This window comes from Mus pahari, chromosome 2 (assembly GCF_900095145.1).
Source record: "Mus pahari chromosome 2, PAHARI_EIJ_v1.1, whole genome shotgun sequence".
NCBI lineage: Eukaryota > Metazoa > Chordata > Mammalia > Rodentia > Muridae > Mus > Mus pahari.
In genome coordinates, this window is record NC_034591.1 from 162,699,355 (window position 1) to 162,717,207 (window position 17,853).

A 17,853-nucleotide genomic window follows, 5' to 3' on the forward strand; every position below is an offset into this window, starting at 1 on the left:
ACTGATCAAGGACAGACATGGAAGTCAGGTACTGAGGTAGAAAACGGTGGCTGAAGTGTGGCCAGAGGTAACAAGGTAGCAGGGGAGGAGCCGGCAGAGATGGGGCTGGAAAGCTGCCCTGGCTAAGCCCACTTTGGAGCTGATCTCATACATGGGACTTTGGCACGGTGTGGAGCCTCAACTACCAAGGGGCCCAGAGGGTGATCATTGGCTAGAAAGACTGAGTCCCTATTATCCCATGAGGTTGAACTTCCATGAACTGAGGAAATGTGTGGGCAAGTGCTGTGTGCAGAGAATGGGAACAAGTTAGCCAAAGGAAAGGAGAAAGCAGCATGGTCAGAGACCATGGAGGACTGCAACCTCCAGCCTCCAGCCTGTTTTACTACTCGCTGTATTAAAACACGAGGCATATTTCATCAGGTAAGAACACCTTAGAACATAGCGATTTATGTGTCACAAGAATGAACAAAGTGCAAACTAATTTTCAGTAATCTGGAATTACATCAGGTTCAACTGCATGGGTCTACAGTAGAACAATTTGTACCACAGGGTTGGCAAATTTATGCTTCAAGGATAAAGTTCATAGATCACACGGTCAGAAAAACTTCAATATCTTAAAACAGGAAAAAGCAACAGCAAGGTGTTTGTTCCTTGGCATGTCTGTCTGTCTGTGGGGTGATGTGTCCATTTGGCTGTTCTTAATCCTATTCTCAACAAGGTTGGACTGTCCATTTGCAGATAACCACTTTCCGACAGTGGCTCTTACTCTGGCCTTGCCTCATCATTGAGAGAGAGACAGAGAGAGACAGAGAGAGACAGAGAGAGAGAGAGAGAGAGACAGAGACAGAGACAGAGACAGAGACAGAGAGAGACAGAGAGAGACAGAGACACAGAGAGAGAGACACACACAGAGAGAGACAGACAGGGAGAGAGAGACAGAGAGTGTGAGTGGTGAGGTCTTGCTTAGAGATGTTAGGTGGGAATTTCTGCACACCAGGTGTCTATTACTTGGGGAGTAGAGAAATGAGGATTGTGGTGTGGGCTAGCAAGAAGCAAAGTAAGGTGAGAGGCAATGCTAAAGGAAATCCCAGGAATAAATGGAGCCACCTCTTCAGGTGAGGAAGTGCAGTGGCTACATTCCCACTGCAGGCCTCCAGTGAGCCCACACTGCAGCTACCCCCCACTGCTCCAGTGTCACTTCCCTATGGACCTGAGGACTAGGCTTGTTTTCCAGGTCTCAGAACTTGTGATTTGTTCTGATTTTGAGGAAACCATCAGGAGACTGAGATAGACATATCCATTATCTCCATTATCTCACAGAAACCAAGCTTGTGTCTTCATACATTCTTGGAAGGTACTATAACAACTGAGTTATTTCCCAGCCCTGCATTTTTTTTAGAGTGCTAAGATTTTGGTCAGAACTTTACAATTGTTGTTATTGTTTCTTTGTTTTGCTTTTGGTTTCTGTGTGGATTTCTGGGTATCTCTCCTGTGCCTGGCTGGTTCTGTGGTAGCCAATGATTTGAACAAAAATTATACAAAGCTAACTCTCACTAGTGAATGTCTGCCCTCTACTGCTGAACCTGTTTGCATGGGAAGAAGTCATTCTGACTTGCCCCAAACAAGTCTCATATTCCAAAGAGTTTCATGAACGCATATAATGGCTTAGCAGTCACCATGAATTCATGGAGAGGATTTTGGGAAGCTGTGTCCAGCTTCCTCACTTACAAAATCTCCCCCTTAACTTCTAGCTACTAGGGAGGCATGACCACATTTGCCTGTAATCCCAGAGTTTAGGAGATGGAAGCAGGATGATCAGAAGCTCAAGGTCACCCTCAGATACAAATGGAATTCACAGACAGTCTGAGCTACACAAGTCCATGTGAAAACACTGAACAAACAAAAATTGTAGCTGCTGTCGCTTTACTCCAACATCCAATCAACTATTTCCAACCAGGAAGGTGAGGACACCCCAGGTGAGAGGTGTTTCATCAGTGTGGTGGCAATTTCTCAATCACTATTTTCTAGTTTCTTCTACCTGTGATCACTTTTTCAAATGATTTAACTTAACTCTGTTTAATTTCATATTTTTCTGATTGGAGAAGAAACCATCTAATATAATTAAGTGGATATGAAGTTTCAATCATATCTTAAATATTTGTAAATGTATCATTTATTAAGATTTCATTTCTTATGACATTGTATAAAATACATTCCTTCAAGTATCAGCCAATCACACCAGGAGGGAACTTTTACTTTTACAAAATATCTAGACATTATCAAAAAATTGCACAGAGCTGGAGAGGTGGCTCAGTGGCTAACCTGCCAGAGTAGTTAGGTTTTCAGTACCCTGTTGGCCAGTTCACAAACACCTGTAACTCCAGCTCCATGGGATCTGTTACCTTTTTCTGGCCACCACAGGCACCAATACACACATGACATACCCAAATAGAGACACATAAATGCACCTATACACATATAGCACAGCCACATAAAGACACGTAAATCTTTTAAATAGACATTGTAAAATTAAGGTTGGCATGGTCTATTATCCCTGCTAAAGACTTAAATGTATATTACCTATTAGAAAAATTTAATTTGCAAAGTTTTCTGAGTAAGATGCACATGATTTTGACCCAGACCCTCATTAAGAAAAGGAACAGCAGTAACAGATCCACTGCGTCTTCAAATATGAGAATCTATTCACTCTTAAAGATTACCTTGAAGGCTGCCACACAGTGCAGGCTCAGTAAGGCCATCACCACTGCCAGAAGGATGGTAGCAAGGTTCCTCACATCCCATATGGTCTCCACCAGAGGGATACTGCCCACTTGCCAGTCGTAGCACAGGGTGATGGGTGCCAGCAGAAGCCATACATTGAAGGCCAGGAGGTAGGAATAGGTAAGGAACCTACAAAGAGAACAGTTTTGAAATACAACTTCTCACATTTTATAAACACTTGTTTACTACAATTTATCTGCTCAGTTGGTGTTTCTGGTAGAGGAAGGCAGGGAAAGATGTCAAACCATCCATTAAACTGATCTCCTAGGAACTTATCTCACTGCTTCTAACCACCATGATGGATGCTAACTTCAACAGAAAGCAAATAAGACATAGTTCCTATAGAAGATATCTAAATTTATCACACAAGTAAATATGGAATCTGGAATAAATGCAATGAAGGAATTTCTGACGACAGTAAATGGTAAACATACTCTTGCTTGTAGGAGACCCTGTCTCTTAAACTGTCTCATCTTGCTATTGTCTAGAACCTGTAATACATTTTAAAACATCTCATTCTTTTGATAGCAGATTTTAAGGATCCAGACTTAACTATTTCAGAAAGTAAAATATTTGTGACAGAAGGATCAAATCTCTTATTCACAGTTGTTAGGGTAGAGAACATCATGGGAGGAAGGTAATGGGTGGGTTCTCATCCTCACTTTCTGCCCAGGACAAGGCTTTAAGGTGAAATAGATGGCATTCCACTCAAACATCTTCTTTGCAATTAGAGGAAAGTGAGTTCTCCTAAATTCACTTAGCCTGCATAGTCATTAAGCAATATTCAATGTCCTTGAGAACTTCAGGGCTCTCAGCTCAGAACAGATCCACCCAACCCTCTGCACTCGGATGCAAACAACTGCCACAAGGCTTCTAGCTTTACAAAGCCACATACCAAGATGATCTGTCCATCCCAACCTGCATTAAAATGCTTGTCCAAGTGACTGCATGGCTAAGAAGAGAAGCTGTTCTTTTCTCTGGTCAACACCTAATGCCCTCTCTAGGCATCCCTCCTAGGCTGTGTAAAAAAAGTGGGTTAGGATCATGACTGTGTAAACCTTACAGCTAAGAGCCATAGCAAGAGAGATGGCTTATCGGGCAGAATCCCCAATACACAAGCATGATGACTGAATCTGAACTCCAGAATCCACTTTAAAAAGCTGGGCATGAGCCAGGCATGGTGGTGCACACCTTTAATCCCAGCACTCGGGAGGCAGAGGCAGGCGGATTTCTGAGCTCGAGGCCAGCCTGGTCTACAGAGTGAGTTCCAGGACAGCCAGGGCTACACAGAGAAATGTCTCGAAAAACCAAAACCAAAACCAAAACCAAAACCAAAACCAAACCAAAACAAAACAAAAACCTGGGCATGGTGACAAGCTTCTGTGACATCAGAGGAAACAGGACATCACCAGAGCAAGCAAAATCTGCTTAATGACTTCCAGGCCAGTGAGAGACCCCCATCTCAATGGAGGTGGACAATATTTCTGAGGTAGAGGTCGACCTCTGGCTTGTAAACAACGTGTACATTCTTATACTCTCATAGGCACACACAAATGAACACATGCCTATGTTAAATAAACAAACCCAGAACTATCATTCTCCAATACCAAAGAGCCATACTTTAACTTCAACCAATGAGGAAGTCTAAGGCAATCTGTCTCCAGTGCTGTAGGGTACAGGTTGCTAATTAACTGTCAGCAAGCAGATAAAGCAAACAGGTCCATACAAATCAAATGGACTCAGACTCTTCCTCCTATTGTCAACAGTTACTGAGTAAAACCTGTTTTCCCCACTTTAAATGATGGACAACCTAGTTATATCTGTGATATTGCATATTCAATTAAATAGAAACAGGTTACACCTTGTGTTCAAGGACTATATGATACGATAATGCAAATTATATAGTGTGAAAGGGCAGGAAACATGAGATGAATGTTAAGAATACAGGGTCTTATCCAGAGACTGTCCCACCTGGAGATTCATCCCAGATACAGTCACCAAGCTCCAAAACTATTGTGGATGCTAAGAAATGCTTGCTTAAAGGGGCCTCATACAGTTGTTTCCTGAGAGGTTCTGCCACAGCTTTACAAATACAGAGTCAGATGCTCGAAGCTAACCATTGTACTAAGTGCAGGATCCTCAATGGAGGAGTTAGAGAAAGGACTGAAGGAGCTGAAGGGATTTGCAATCCCATAGGAAGAACAACAATATCAACCAACTAGACCCTCCAGAGCTTCCAGGGACTAAGCCACCAACCAAAGAGTACACATGGCTCCAACTGCATATGTAGCAGGGCCTTAAAGAGAAGCCCTCCCCACAGGAGGATTCTCAGATTGGCACAAGGGCCAGAGCAGATTTTCTGTGTTACCTTCTGTGACAATTAATATTGAAGATCATCGTGACAGAATTTAGAACCACCTAGGAGTCATGCTTAAAGTGTGAGCCACAAAAAACCCTACCTTGTTTCCTTCTTAAGCTTTTCTTGTTCAGTGTTTTCCTCACAGCAAGAGAAGTAGCTAACACAAGCCCATGGCTGAGTATTAATTCAGCCTGAAATCCATCACTCCAGGCCTCAGATCATCCAAGCTGATCTCTTCCATCATCTTCTCTCCCTCCAACTTTGCAGTGAGAAATCACCATGTCAGTGAGGAAGACCACTCTGTGCTGACTCTCAGACTCCAACATAGAAACAGCCAGGAGTGGGACTGCTTCAATGGTATTTTCCGCCACTCGTGTCTCGTGTAGTTCTTAATAAAGTGCTAATGAGCAATTAGTAAATAAGGACTGACTTCCTTCTGGTCTTGGGTTTATGTGCTATCACCTGAGAATGCATTACTGTGGGCTGCTTTCTATGCACTCGAGCAAGATGCCCTTCCCTTCAGTTCAGTGGAAAATCTCTGCATGGCTTGACTGGTGGATGCTGAGCAACACACTTCACAAACAAGGCAGTTGTCATTCACACTCTTAAAATTACTTAAAATAGTTTCTACTGGAAATGACTTAGCAGAGGCTGAGGTGGGTAGATAACCATGAGTCAGAGAGGCCAGGCTAGAGTACCTACTGAGTAAGACCCTGTCTCAAACAACAAACAAACCAGGTACACAGAGCTCACTAGTTTAGTTTAATGTCATAAAGAGAGACAGAAAGCGTAATATGCCTGTTAGACATACACACTATGATGAAATTGTCTTGTCCTTGGATTTGAACCAGTTCTAAAACCAACTGCTATTACAGAATATATACAAGAACCAAATAGAATATGTTCCATGACCAGAATAAGATACAATGTCCAGGCTATGGAAGAAATCACTGAACCAATGAGCTAGTTTCTTAAACAAGCAAATGGTAACAGAGGACATTAAGTTAAGAATTGACTAAGAGACATACTACAGGGCATTCTATTTAGATACTGGGATGGTTTGCTGATTGTCAATTTGACAGGATCTAAAATTACCTAAGAGACAGGCCTCCAGGCACATCTGTGAGAAACTACTTAGATTAGGTTAGCCTTTTGGTGTACTTTAGGAGATTATCCTAATGAGGTGAACTGAAGTGGGAAGACCCAACCTAACAGCAGGTGTCTGCATGTGCTGAGCCTCAGTCCTGGACTAAATAAAAAGGAGAATTTCAGCTGAGCAGTGAAGTTCAGCTCACTGCCTCTCCTTTGGTTGGCTGCCCTTGGCTCCTACTGTCATTTCTCCCTCAGCTTAACAGGCTGTCCCCAGAAGCTCTGAGCTAAAATAAGCTCTCCCTGAAGTTGGAAGTTGCTTTTGTCAGGAAATTTTATCACAGTGCTAGGAAAAGTAACCAAGAAAGAGGCTAATTCAAGGAAACCACTATTAAACTAAACAACTGTTACATAGTTGGAAAAATATAATATTAATGAATAATAGGGCTGGATACACAAGCTCATCAAAATTTAAAGTACGATAACATTACATAATGCAAAACCGCCATGCGAAATAAACTAAATATCAAAATCATGATTTAGGATTTGCTTCAAAATAACTGACCAGGCACAGAGGGGAAGAAGAGAGGAGGGGCATGAATGAACCAGGCAGCAGAGGATTGTGAGCACTGAAACCCAGCGAGTGCAGAAGCCTGCATATGCCACCTTCTCTACTTCTTTGTGTATTTGGTCTCTTTCATGAATAGAGGAGAGGTGACAAGACTGCTCTAATATTTTACTTCTAGCTACATCTGGCCCATAGACTCACTGCTAACTCATGAAGGGTTTTTTTGTTAAGACCATATGTTTGCTCTGCCCTGTAAGTTTCCTTTCCCTGCTTGTTTTCTGGAACTGCAATGTTGTACCAACTAAAAGAAAATTAAGATGCATTTATTTTTTTTTTAAGTTACAATTTCAATGAAAACACAGTAAATCACAGACCAGACACAGTCACTGCTTTCTAGTTTGCATGATTCTGATCACACAGCTAACTAGCAAATTCTTTAAGTACTTTCTAAGATATGGACATAGCAGTGGAAAATGTTTTGCAAATATAAGCAACAAAGAAGCCATTTGGAATCACTCCAGAAACTAATTATCTTTTAGGGAGGGCTATTTGAGCTAACTGTCATCAACAATTACAGGGTTTCTTTTTAAATCCTCTATGAATTACATTGGAACTACTAAAAAAAAATTCAGAAAGAAAGTAGCCTGTACAATATTTCTGCCCTGCTGGTTTCTTTCTTTCTTTCTTTCTTCCTTTCTTCCTTTTTCTTTCTTTCTTTCTTTCTTTCTTTCTTTCTTTCTTTCTTTCTTTCTTTCTTTCTTTCTTTCTTTCTTTCTTTCGTAAATCAAAACCAAAATGAATTATTTACCACATTTCTACTATAAATCCTGTTAACAGGGGCAGGGGGTGGGGGGAGCCACTAAAATGTCTTGCCAACAAAACAGAATGTACAACACAGAGAACTGAAAATTCAATGTAAACAATTTAGTGATTCATTTTTCTTGAAAACCCAGAAATGACTGAGGGAGTTTCATAGCTAGACGTGGCAGCTCATGCTTATAATCCCAGAACTTGGGAGGCTGAGGCAGGAGGATCACAGCAAGTTTAAGACCAGCCTGAGCTACTGTCATGATTAGCCTAACTGCCTAGTGGATACAGTCTAGAGTTATCTGAAAAGGAGAAGCCTCAGCTGAGGAGTTGCCCAGATCAGGTTGGTCTGTGAGTATTTCTTAAAGGATTGTCTTGTCTATTGATTATGATATAATGGACCCAGCCCACTGTGAGCATCAGGCCAGCCAGGGCTAGAGTGAGAGGCCCTGTCTTCAAAAACACATCCTGCCTTTAAATCACTCTAGGTTTTTCCTCACAGAAGTGAAGAATTTGGTCTCCAGATGCATACGGTTTCATTGGGCTGTTTGGTGGGGCTACCCCGAGAAGCTCATCCTTTCTTTGCACTTCTGCAATGGTATCTTCCTACCATTCAGTTTTTGAAGGAGAATGAACCCAATGCACTTCCTTGACTGGGACACAGGAACAAAACCACACCACAAGCAGTAGCTCTTACTTGTTTTACGTAAGTAATGTGCTGCTGGAATCTTCCTTCTCTTCACCTATGGAACTTCATTCATTCTCTCTGCTAAACAACCTCCTTCCAACTGATGTAACTTGCAGTAAGTGGACATCTGGGGTGTCTTTGCTTTGATTCTTAAGGATACTACTGCTATGAACTCTGTTGAAACTGATGTTAGCATCACCAAACCTTGGACATTTGGCCCTGTGGACTCTACCTGGACCCACCAGGTTTGGAGATTAGGGTTGTGGGTTTTGATGATCTTTTCTGTTCCTCTACAGTGGCTGCTTACTGTCAACCTCACAGTTCCCAAATTGTTCTATTCTTACATCAGTAGACTTCCCAGGCTCCTGTGCCCTAGGAACGGCAAGGCTATACAGATACAATCTACTCAGCATCATCTACAGGAACAGCCTAAGGATGCCACTTCCTACACTGTCTTTCCCAATCAAAAGAAAGCCTTCTCTTGAATTTAGCCAATATTAACTCATTCTCTGTGCATGTCTTAGGTGCTGAAGGTGATAAGCTCTGGCTGGACTCTCCATAAGGGTGTTTATACTGTGTTGGTGGTAAGAAGGCAGGCATGGATTATGTGGTTGAATGACAGTATTTTAATATCAAATTTAAATGGTGGGGGCAGGGGATAGCTTGGACCTAGACTCAATAACTGATGCTGTGGGTTAACAGAACAGACAAGTGTCTGTGAAGGTACTGATAGGCTGAAGAGTTCTGTTCTCGTGGTTCATGCAACGGAGAACATTCACTAATAGTAAAATATTTGGTAAGAGTTGTTTCTAAAAACTTAGACCTCAAACTGAATAAAACAATTCTTTTAACTGTGTTATCAATCATCATTTTAAAAGCAAACATAACCATGGGCATATCTGATAGGTTCTCCAAAGCACACTGGAAACACTACACATCCAGTCTTCTAGCAGTAGGGTGGGGCAAATGACTTCTGGTGTGGGCAGAGGTGATGGTTTCTGAAAGCTGAGACAGGAGCAGTGTGGTAGACTGAACACTTGATGCTGTTTTAGAATCACCAACTATGGGCTGGCAAGTGTCATGAACATGCTGTTGTGATTTTTTTCTTAAGATAGAAATAATGATGACTGTATTGATATTCTATCCATGACAAACATCAAAACAGTACAACATTAGGTCAGAGACAAGGAGAGAGACTGGATGTGGGTAGACAGCAACAACACAGGACTGAGCACCCTTGAATGCTGAAACCAAGTCATAAAATATCTTATTACAAGGGAGTATCTCATTTTATTTCCACTCACTCTTGTCTTATGAATGTGAGAGCTTTAATGTGAGAGTTGTGAGTCTCACCAGCTTCCTTTTCCTCTGCCACACCAACTCAGCTGTTCTAGCTGGCACAACTATAAAATGCATTAACAGCCCAGAGCTGTGAAGGCAGTAGGATCCATAGCCTAGTCTTACCTTGGTGATATGCAGATGGAATCGAGATAATTAGATTGCCTGTAAATCTTGGGACTGGATAAGAAACAATCAGGAATGTATTAGAAAGAGAAACAGAAGTGGGGCAAAGGTGAAGATAAGCAAAGAAATGAGGCAAGAGTCAGTAAGTAGGTAAGTAAATTTAGAAGTCCATGGAATGGCCAGGGCTCAGGGGCCTTTGCTCTAGCAAGGAGGCTGTTACAGCCACCGAGGGATACAGAGTGAGAGCCTGTCTCAAAAAACGAAAAAAAAAAAAATAACAATAAAGCCAATGAAAGTTCTCCAGGGAAGAGCTGCTTCAAGACATTGTGTAGGATCACAACCTAAGTTACTTGTATTGTGAACTTATAACACAGATCTGTTCTTTTGTCCAAGATTTTAGAAAAGTTTAAGAACAAATGGCTTTTATGAATAGTATCTGTGAAGATATTAGCATAAAAGATTTATGTCTGCTTACATAGTTGGCACAGATAGGGAACAGAAATGTGGGTAACATGGAACAAGTCAAGGATTTTTTTTGATCATCTTTTCTTGATGGGAGATGTACATGAGAACAAGGTCCATCTGGGAAAGCAGGAGTTCCTAGCTCCAGGAGAAACATCTATGATTATCTTTTTGGTCTCCAAGAGGAAAACTTAAGACGGTGTTGCAGTTCCATAGTAACAATCTTTCTGTATGTTTTCATGTGAGTCAATGCAAGGACTTTAAGACAGGGTCTCAAATCTTAAGAAATCCTCATTTACAACAGGACAATGGTACAAATCTTCAGTCCTAGTACTTGGAGGCAGCAGCAGAGACAGGTGGATCTTTATGAGTTCAAGGTCAGTCTGGTCTACAGAGCAAGTTCCAGGACTACCAAGGGTACATAGTGAAACCGTGTGTCAACAAACAAAAACAAAAAATTCCTATCTCTAGAATAAAGGAAAATCAGTCAACAGTCCACAATAAAGTGTAACTGAAAGCAATGGGGCAGCCATTCGGATTAAGAAGCCTCATGCAAGGTCTTAGAGAAGAAACAGTGGTCACAGAATGGAGGAGGAGGTGGCCAGAAGAATGTCAGGACTACAGCAGTGGACAGAACCCTGACTCCTTATCCTAAAAGTATCAAGAAACCATCAACCTTCTAAATACCAGGAGCACTAGAAATACCCATTGGACACAGCACCGAGCACCACAATCTGAGCGCTAACTGTGAAGAGACAAACAGAGGCAAGTTGTAAGACCAATGGCAGACCATGAGGCCATAATGAAGACAGTCTCATTGAAGATTGAGCAAATGAATGATTGAGGAATTGCCTCCATTGAATGATATATGAGCATATCTGTGGGGCATTTTCTTGATTACTAATTGATATAGGGGATCCCAGTCTGCTGTGGGCAGTAACATCTTTAGAAAAGTATGCCTAGGCTGTATAAGAAAGCAGGCTGAGCAAGCCAGTAAGCAGCATTTCTCCATGGTATCTGCTTCAAGCTCCTGCCTTAAGTTCCTGCCTAGGCATCCCTCACTGATGAACTGTAAACTCTAAGATGAAATAAACCATTCCTCAACAAGTTGCTTTTGGTCATGGTGTTTTATCACAGCAGTGGAGAAGCTACTTAGGTATTACTATTAGAATACTACCTAAGCAGAAGGAAATCACACCTATCAGGTTTCCTTATATTAGGTCCTAAGATGAGAGTTGTAGCATTAACATATACTATAGTAAGCCAGGGCCTGTGTCATAGCCAATAGCATCCTGGACATTTCTGTCATGTTGTTATAGATACATTTCTTTTTAGATTTCTCATGATCATACCATGGCGACTTCTTGTCTCAGTCCAGTTAAACAGGAAACAACTGAATACATAGGAAACAAACACATGTCTATAGAGCCACAAGGACTTTCAAAGAAAACATGCAAAAAATAACTACAGTCAATACTAAATGGAGAAATACTGAAGGATCTCATTTATTCAAAACCTTTATATGTTTTGAAAAAGAAAATAATTCCTCTGAGATGGCATAAAAGATAACTTCGAAAGTCCTACAAAGTTTACAAATCTAGTACAGGAAGTGGCTTTGGGCTGGACCAGGCCAGCAAAACCGCTCCTAGGAAGCTCTGTTTCCAGTGCAACAACTGGAGACAAACTTACCAGGAGGGTGAGGTCAAGTGAGCTCATAAGGGCTGTGTCATAGTTTGAACTTGAAATGTTGCCCACTGTCTCACTGGTTCCCAGGTACTAGTGCTGTTTTGGGAAGTTGTGGAACCATTAAGAGGTGGTTGCTAGGGGTGAGCCTTTGAGACTCACAGCTCGGCCTGGCTTCTGGCCTTTCTCTGCTCCCTAGAATAGTTAGCCACCATTTGCTCCCAGAGCTGTGGATTCAGTCACCCCACCAAGCCATCCTCTGAGAGCATGTGCCAAAATAAACCTTTCCCCCCTTAAGCTGTTTCTGTCAGGATTTCTGGTCTCAATGTCATGAAAAATAACTAATATGGAAGATCTTGAAATCTGAAACTCAAGAACAGAAAGATATTATTTAAAATGAAGAAGAATATACCCAGGCATGTTAGTATATAAGCTTGTAATTTAAATACAAGGGAAACTGAGGCAGGGGGATTGTTATGGGTTTGAGTATAGCTGGAGCTACCATTTGAGCCCATTTAAGACTCTGAAGGGTGGAAGTGAAGGTAAGTAGCTGAAATATTCTATTCCATCACTTTGTTTGGACTGAACTAGTTGAGTTGGATGGAAAAAACAGATGGAAATGCCTATCAGACCTCACTGAAAATCTACTTGTACCTTGGGAGTAATTGGCAAGACCTGGAAAATACTTGGCTGAAGTCCTAATTCTGCCAAGGATTCCACCAGAGATTGTTGCCATTAGGCTAACAACCAGAAGCAAAATGCAACCTTACCCTTTTGGTGACTGGGATGGTTTAGCTAGGAAGGCCATGATCAGCGATCAAGTGTAGTATCCAGACACTAGGATCCTGAGCCAGATACTGGGGTTTGCCGGGGTCATGAGACATGAATGAAATACTCAACTGGAGAGTTGAAAGCATATTCTCTTTCCATGTCCCCTAAGTATTTGTTTCATCTCTGCATCTTGGCTCAAGCACTGCTAAGTTTATGGAGTAGGCTACATGTAACAGTGAAGCTAAGAGTGGTTGCTTCAATTCATATACAAACAGCTTGGTTGGAAATCACCACAAGGACAAGCAACATCACCCTAGAGTTGAAATCACCCCACTATTAAAGGACATCACCCCCAAGTTGTGAGTGCGGTGGGTGTGGTAGTATGGTGAGTGTGATGAATTTGGTGGGTTTGGTGGCTGTGGTAGTTTGAGTAAGAATGGCTCCCATAGGCTCATAGATTTGAATGCTTGGCCACCACAGACTGGCACTATTAGGAGGCGTGGCCTTATTGAAGTAGATATGCTTCTGTTGGAGGAAGTGTGTCTCTAGGAGTACACTTTGAGATTTCAGAAGCTCAAGCCAGACCCAGTGGCTCACTCTCTCTTCCAGCTTCCTGCCCATCTCGATATAGAACTCTCTCTCAGCTACTCTCCAGCACCATGTCTGCCTGTATGTCATCATGCTACCCACCATGATAACAAGAGAACTAAACCTCTGAACCTATAAGCCAGTCCTAATTAAATGCTTTCCTTTATAAGAGTTGCTGTGGTGTTTGCTCATAGCAATAGTAACCCTACGTAAGACAGAGGGCTCACCAAGCAGAGACAAGATCTGATGTCCTGTTTCCTTTTAAAGATTAAAAAGTAACTGCTGAAGAAGCTATGGACCAGAACCCTTCATCCATGAATTGCCACATCTAAAATTACCCAGACAAAGAGCCTGGAGACTGAATGTTAGTGACAACTAAAAAGGATAGGCATCATTACCAGGGAGCTGAATTTGAGATGTCAAGCTTAAGACTGAACAACATTTTGAAAATGTAGGATACTAACAACATCACAAAGTTTTTATACTACTTAAGAGCTAAACCAGCATAAGAGATTTAGGAAATGGTATTCAAGATCATGAACACAGAGCTGGAGAGATGGCTCAGTAGTTAAGAGCACTGACTGCTCTTCCAAAGGCCCTGAGTTCAATTCCCAGCAACCACATGGTGGCTTACAACCATCTATAATAGGATCCAATGCCCTCTGAAAATAGCTATAGCGTACTCATATAGATAAAATAAATAAATCTTTAAAAGAAAAAGATCACGAACACAAACAGGTGTCAAAGTAATGAAAGCAATTTTGACAGAATATTTATTAAAAAATATGTCAGATTAGGAAGATATTGGTTTTGAATGCTAAAAATAAATAAAAAAGGTCTGCACTAGAAAAGAGAAGCAGAGCAGGCTGTGTGGTTTAAGGGAAGGCTGACTTGTACCAACCTGACCCTCAGTATCAAAAGATAAAATACATAGATATTTAAAAATGAAAATAGAAAAATCTCACAAAATGTAAAAAAAACATACAGGCAAAATAAGTAATGAAGTATATTAATTAAAACATGTATACTACATTGACAGGGCAAAGGCTGATGCCTAACACAAGATTGGGGGTCAAAATTCTGCAACCTCTAAGAAATACCAATAAGCTCAACTATAAGTCATCTACTCATCAAATTCAGTTTTAAGATTTTTTGTTAGCTGAGGGTGGTGGCTTCTGTCTCTCATCCTAGCATTCAGGAGGCTGAGGCAAGGGATCTCAAGTTCAAGGTCAACCAGTGTCAGATAGTGAGACCCTATCTGAAAACAAAAGATCTGCCATGTTTCATATTATATTATGAAAATATATATACCAAAATAGTAAAGGTTACTTCCGTAAAATTATCATTAAAATGATATAACAGTATAAGATATTTATAGCATATTTGACTATGAAAATAATTAAACATGATATCTTAATGTTTAAAACACCACAGAGAATATAATCTGAAGCTATTTAAATTGATAACTGTGATCATATCTTAAAGCAGTGCACCACAGCAGACTCTGTGCCAGGAATATGCATCAACATCACTTCCTAATTCCACATCTTCTGGAACTTCTGAAGATGTAAAAGACACAGTTAGCACTATCTTTGTTCTGAGCCTTCCTTGGTTTTAGGTTATGCTGTTTTACCAATCTCTACACACATCTCTGTGCTGTGCTCTGTAATGCTTATTTTAAAAGCCACTCAATCCGGGCAGTGGTGGTGCAATCCCAGCACTTGGGAGGCAGAGGCAGGTGGATTTCTGAGTTCAAGGCCAGCCTGGTCTACAGAGTGAGTTCCAGGACAGCCAGGGCTGCACAGAGAAACCCTGTCTTGAAAAACGAACAAACAAACAAAAGATCCATTTAAAAGATATGTATATTATAGACAATAAGCATCTAATAAAATAGTTGTCAAATAAATAAATATATACCAGTGAGACCCATAGGTCTAACTCGGCAGAATTGGTTGAAAAGAATTTCAAATATATGAACAGTGTTTTCCTTTCTATCCTCATCTTGGCTAACTTATGATCACTATCTCTTCGAAATGAAAAGCTGGCCTGTGGTTTAATAATATTTGGTTTAATAATATTGAACAGGATCCAGTATGTATGGACTCATTTGCAACGAGACTTGTTATTTTGTACAAATGATTTATGGCAATAAAAATATCCAACAAAACTAAGTGCCAAATAAAGTTTACAGAATGTACATGCACTGACCTTGTAAGGATGTACGGCGAGAATGAAGCTGGATTGTCCTGCTCTGAGAAGAGGGGCATAGTTCCTCCCATTATCCACAGGCGGAAATACAAAATGACAATCACCTTGGAGGAATGAGAAGACCTGATGAAATGTCTACCCACACCTCTTCCATCTTTGTTCAAGCATTCTGATCATCTACAGTCCCCTCCCCTCACAGATGATGGATAACCCTGCCTGTATATCACAACGTAGGAAATAATCCAGCTGAGCTTCCAAGCTGGACAAGCAGCAGGTGCTGTATCTATGCCTCTGGGCACCAGAACTGGATGTTTTGTGCAGCAATAGATAACTAATACAACCAGGTCACTTTGAAAACTCTTTGGAAGGACTCTAAACACTGTGTTGTTCACACTATGCCACTGGATTCCCATATATGCTTCCATATATACCTCTGCTCAATAGTAACATTTACCACCTGCAAACCTTCCTTACAAGATTATATTGACAGTGAGTTTATTAAATAATCTAGAGCATATCTCTGAGTTGAAACACTCCTGAAATGAAAACACCCTTTACTAGTTACATTTGAGATACATATTATATACTTACATAACTGATGACCAAAAGGGCCCGCTTTAAAAACGGTCTCAAGGTAAGAAGGGAATTTCTGTTGGTACTTCTAGTCAGACACCTGAAAGAGGAAAGGAAAGATGAGCCTCTAAGAGCAACCATCTACAGCACAATATTTCCCATTCTGCCACTTACAAGAAGTGGAAACTGTAAAAGCATCTTTTATTTGCCTGATATAATTGCCATCTCTGTCTGTTAAGCTAGGTCTAGCCTCAAAAGCTTGCAGCCTCCATAAATCTAATCTGGGCCTAGAATGTTTCCAGCCTCTGAGACTTCCTGCTGAATAAGCTCACCCTTTCTAGTTCTTTCTGAACTCTGGCTGGCTGGTTCAACTCAGCCATTCTGGCTCAAACACCTCTCCAAGATAACTAATTCAATCTGGCTTCTCTTTAGCCTCTGACTTTTAGCTCTGCTTGGCTTCAATCTCTGGCAATCTGTTCCAATCTTCTGGTTCCTTCTCATTCATGCCTGTTCTGCCTTCAACTGTGTCTAGCTTGTTCTCTCTGTAAAGCTCTCCTGGCAAAACACACTCTCTCTCTCTCTCTCTCTCTCTCTCTCTCTCTCTCTCTCTCTCTCTCTCTNCTCTCTCTCTCTCTCTCTCTCTCTCTCTCTCTCTCTCTCTCTCTCTCTCTCTTTTTTCAAAAAAAGGAAGAAAATTGGATTGCTGTGGAAAAGAGAAAAAAAAAACATTTATTTTTTTGAAAAAAAAAAAACATTTATTTTATGTATGTGAGTATGTGAGTACACTGTAGCTGTATTTAGACAGACCAACCAGAAGAGGGTATCAGATCCCATTAGAGATGGTTATGAGCCACCATGTGGTTGCTGGGAATTGAACTCATGATCTCTGGAAGTCAGTACTCTTAACTGCTGAGCCATCTCTCCAGCCCTACTGCTCTCTCTTAAGTGGCTTCCCTTCCCTCTCTCTTCTCGTGAGAGTTAGGCATATCCTACTCTGTCAAATCTTTCTGTGATTTGGCACTTTGCTTGCCATTCAACCAGACCTCACTTTCAAACATGGGAGCTTCTTTCTACAAACTAACTTTATCTTCATTGTTTGGGATTGAAGGTGTGTGCTAAGGGTGTGTCTATATTCCAGCCAGAGAGATTAGAGGTGCTAAGGGCTAAGCCACATTACAACTGTGTAGTGGTTGGTCTGATGCTACTTGTATTCAAATGCTAAATTCTGTACCCCAAGATCTGGCTGCTCCAAGATGAGCAGATCCTCATATATACCAGCTTTTGTTATATAAACCATGCCGCCCAAGTTATCCGTTTATAAAGATGCCTATAGCCTGTAGCTGGGCAGAAGAGAAATAGGGAAGGCTTTTGTTTCTGGGCTTGGGTCTGAGGCAGAAACCACAAGAGAAGAAGACAGGAGGAAGAAAGAAAAGGGCACCATGGGGCAGGTGGATCCTGTGTGCACAGCAAGGAGAGCCATCCAGTTGGAGGAGAAACAGCCCAGGCAGAACATGGCAAGTGATATCTCAGGATCATTGGCAGGGAAGTAGATAAAATAGCTTAGAGTGTTAACATCTGCACAGTTTTAGTGTTTTAAGGCTTATTATAAATATAAAGGGTTTATGTCTTTTATTTGGGAACTAAAGATCTAAGGTAGAGTAGAAACCCTCAAATATAATTTACCACAACACAACTAGAAACAGGTTTTTTTTTTCAATAAATTACACAATCTCAGGGTTCACAGTGTCATCAAATATCCTACAACAGGAAACAGCTTTCTTCAATTCCTTGTACATCTATTGTGCTCATTTA

General features: G+C 41.1%; 1 protein-coding gene across 2 annotated transcripts in view; it reads right to left on the reverse strand.

Annotated features, from left to right (window-relative positions):
- The window catches only part of Tmtc1 (transmembrane O-mannosyltransferase targeting cadherins 1), a 214,994-nt gene that overhangs the window by 97,620 nt on the left and 99,521 nt on the right, over positions 1-17,853 (reverse strand). For both annotated transcript variants that reach the window (XM_021190284.2, XM_021190283.1), the window contains exons 6-8: positions 16,060-16,141; positions 15,469-15,572; positions 2,721-2,910 (exon numbers count right to left, since the gene is read on the reverse strand). In XM_021190284.2, coding sequence (XP_021045943.1) covers positions 2,721-2,910; positions 15,469-15,572; positions 16,060-16,141 — 376 coding nt within the window. The remainder of the gene's footprint in view (positions 1-2,720; positions 2,911-15,468; positions 15,573-16,059; positions 16,142-17,853) is intronic.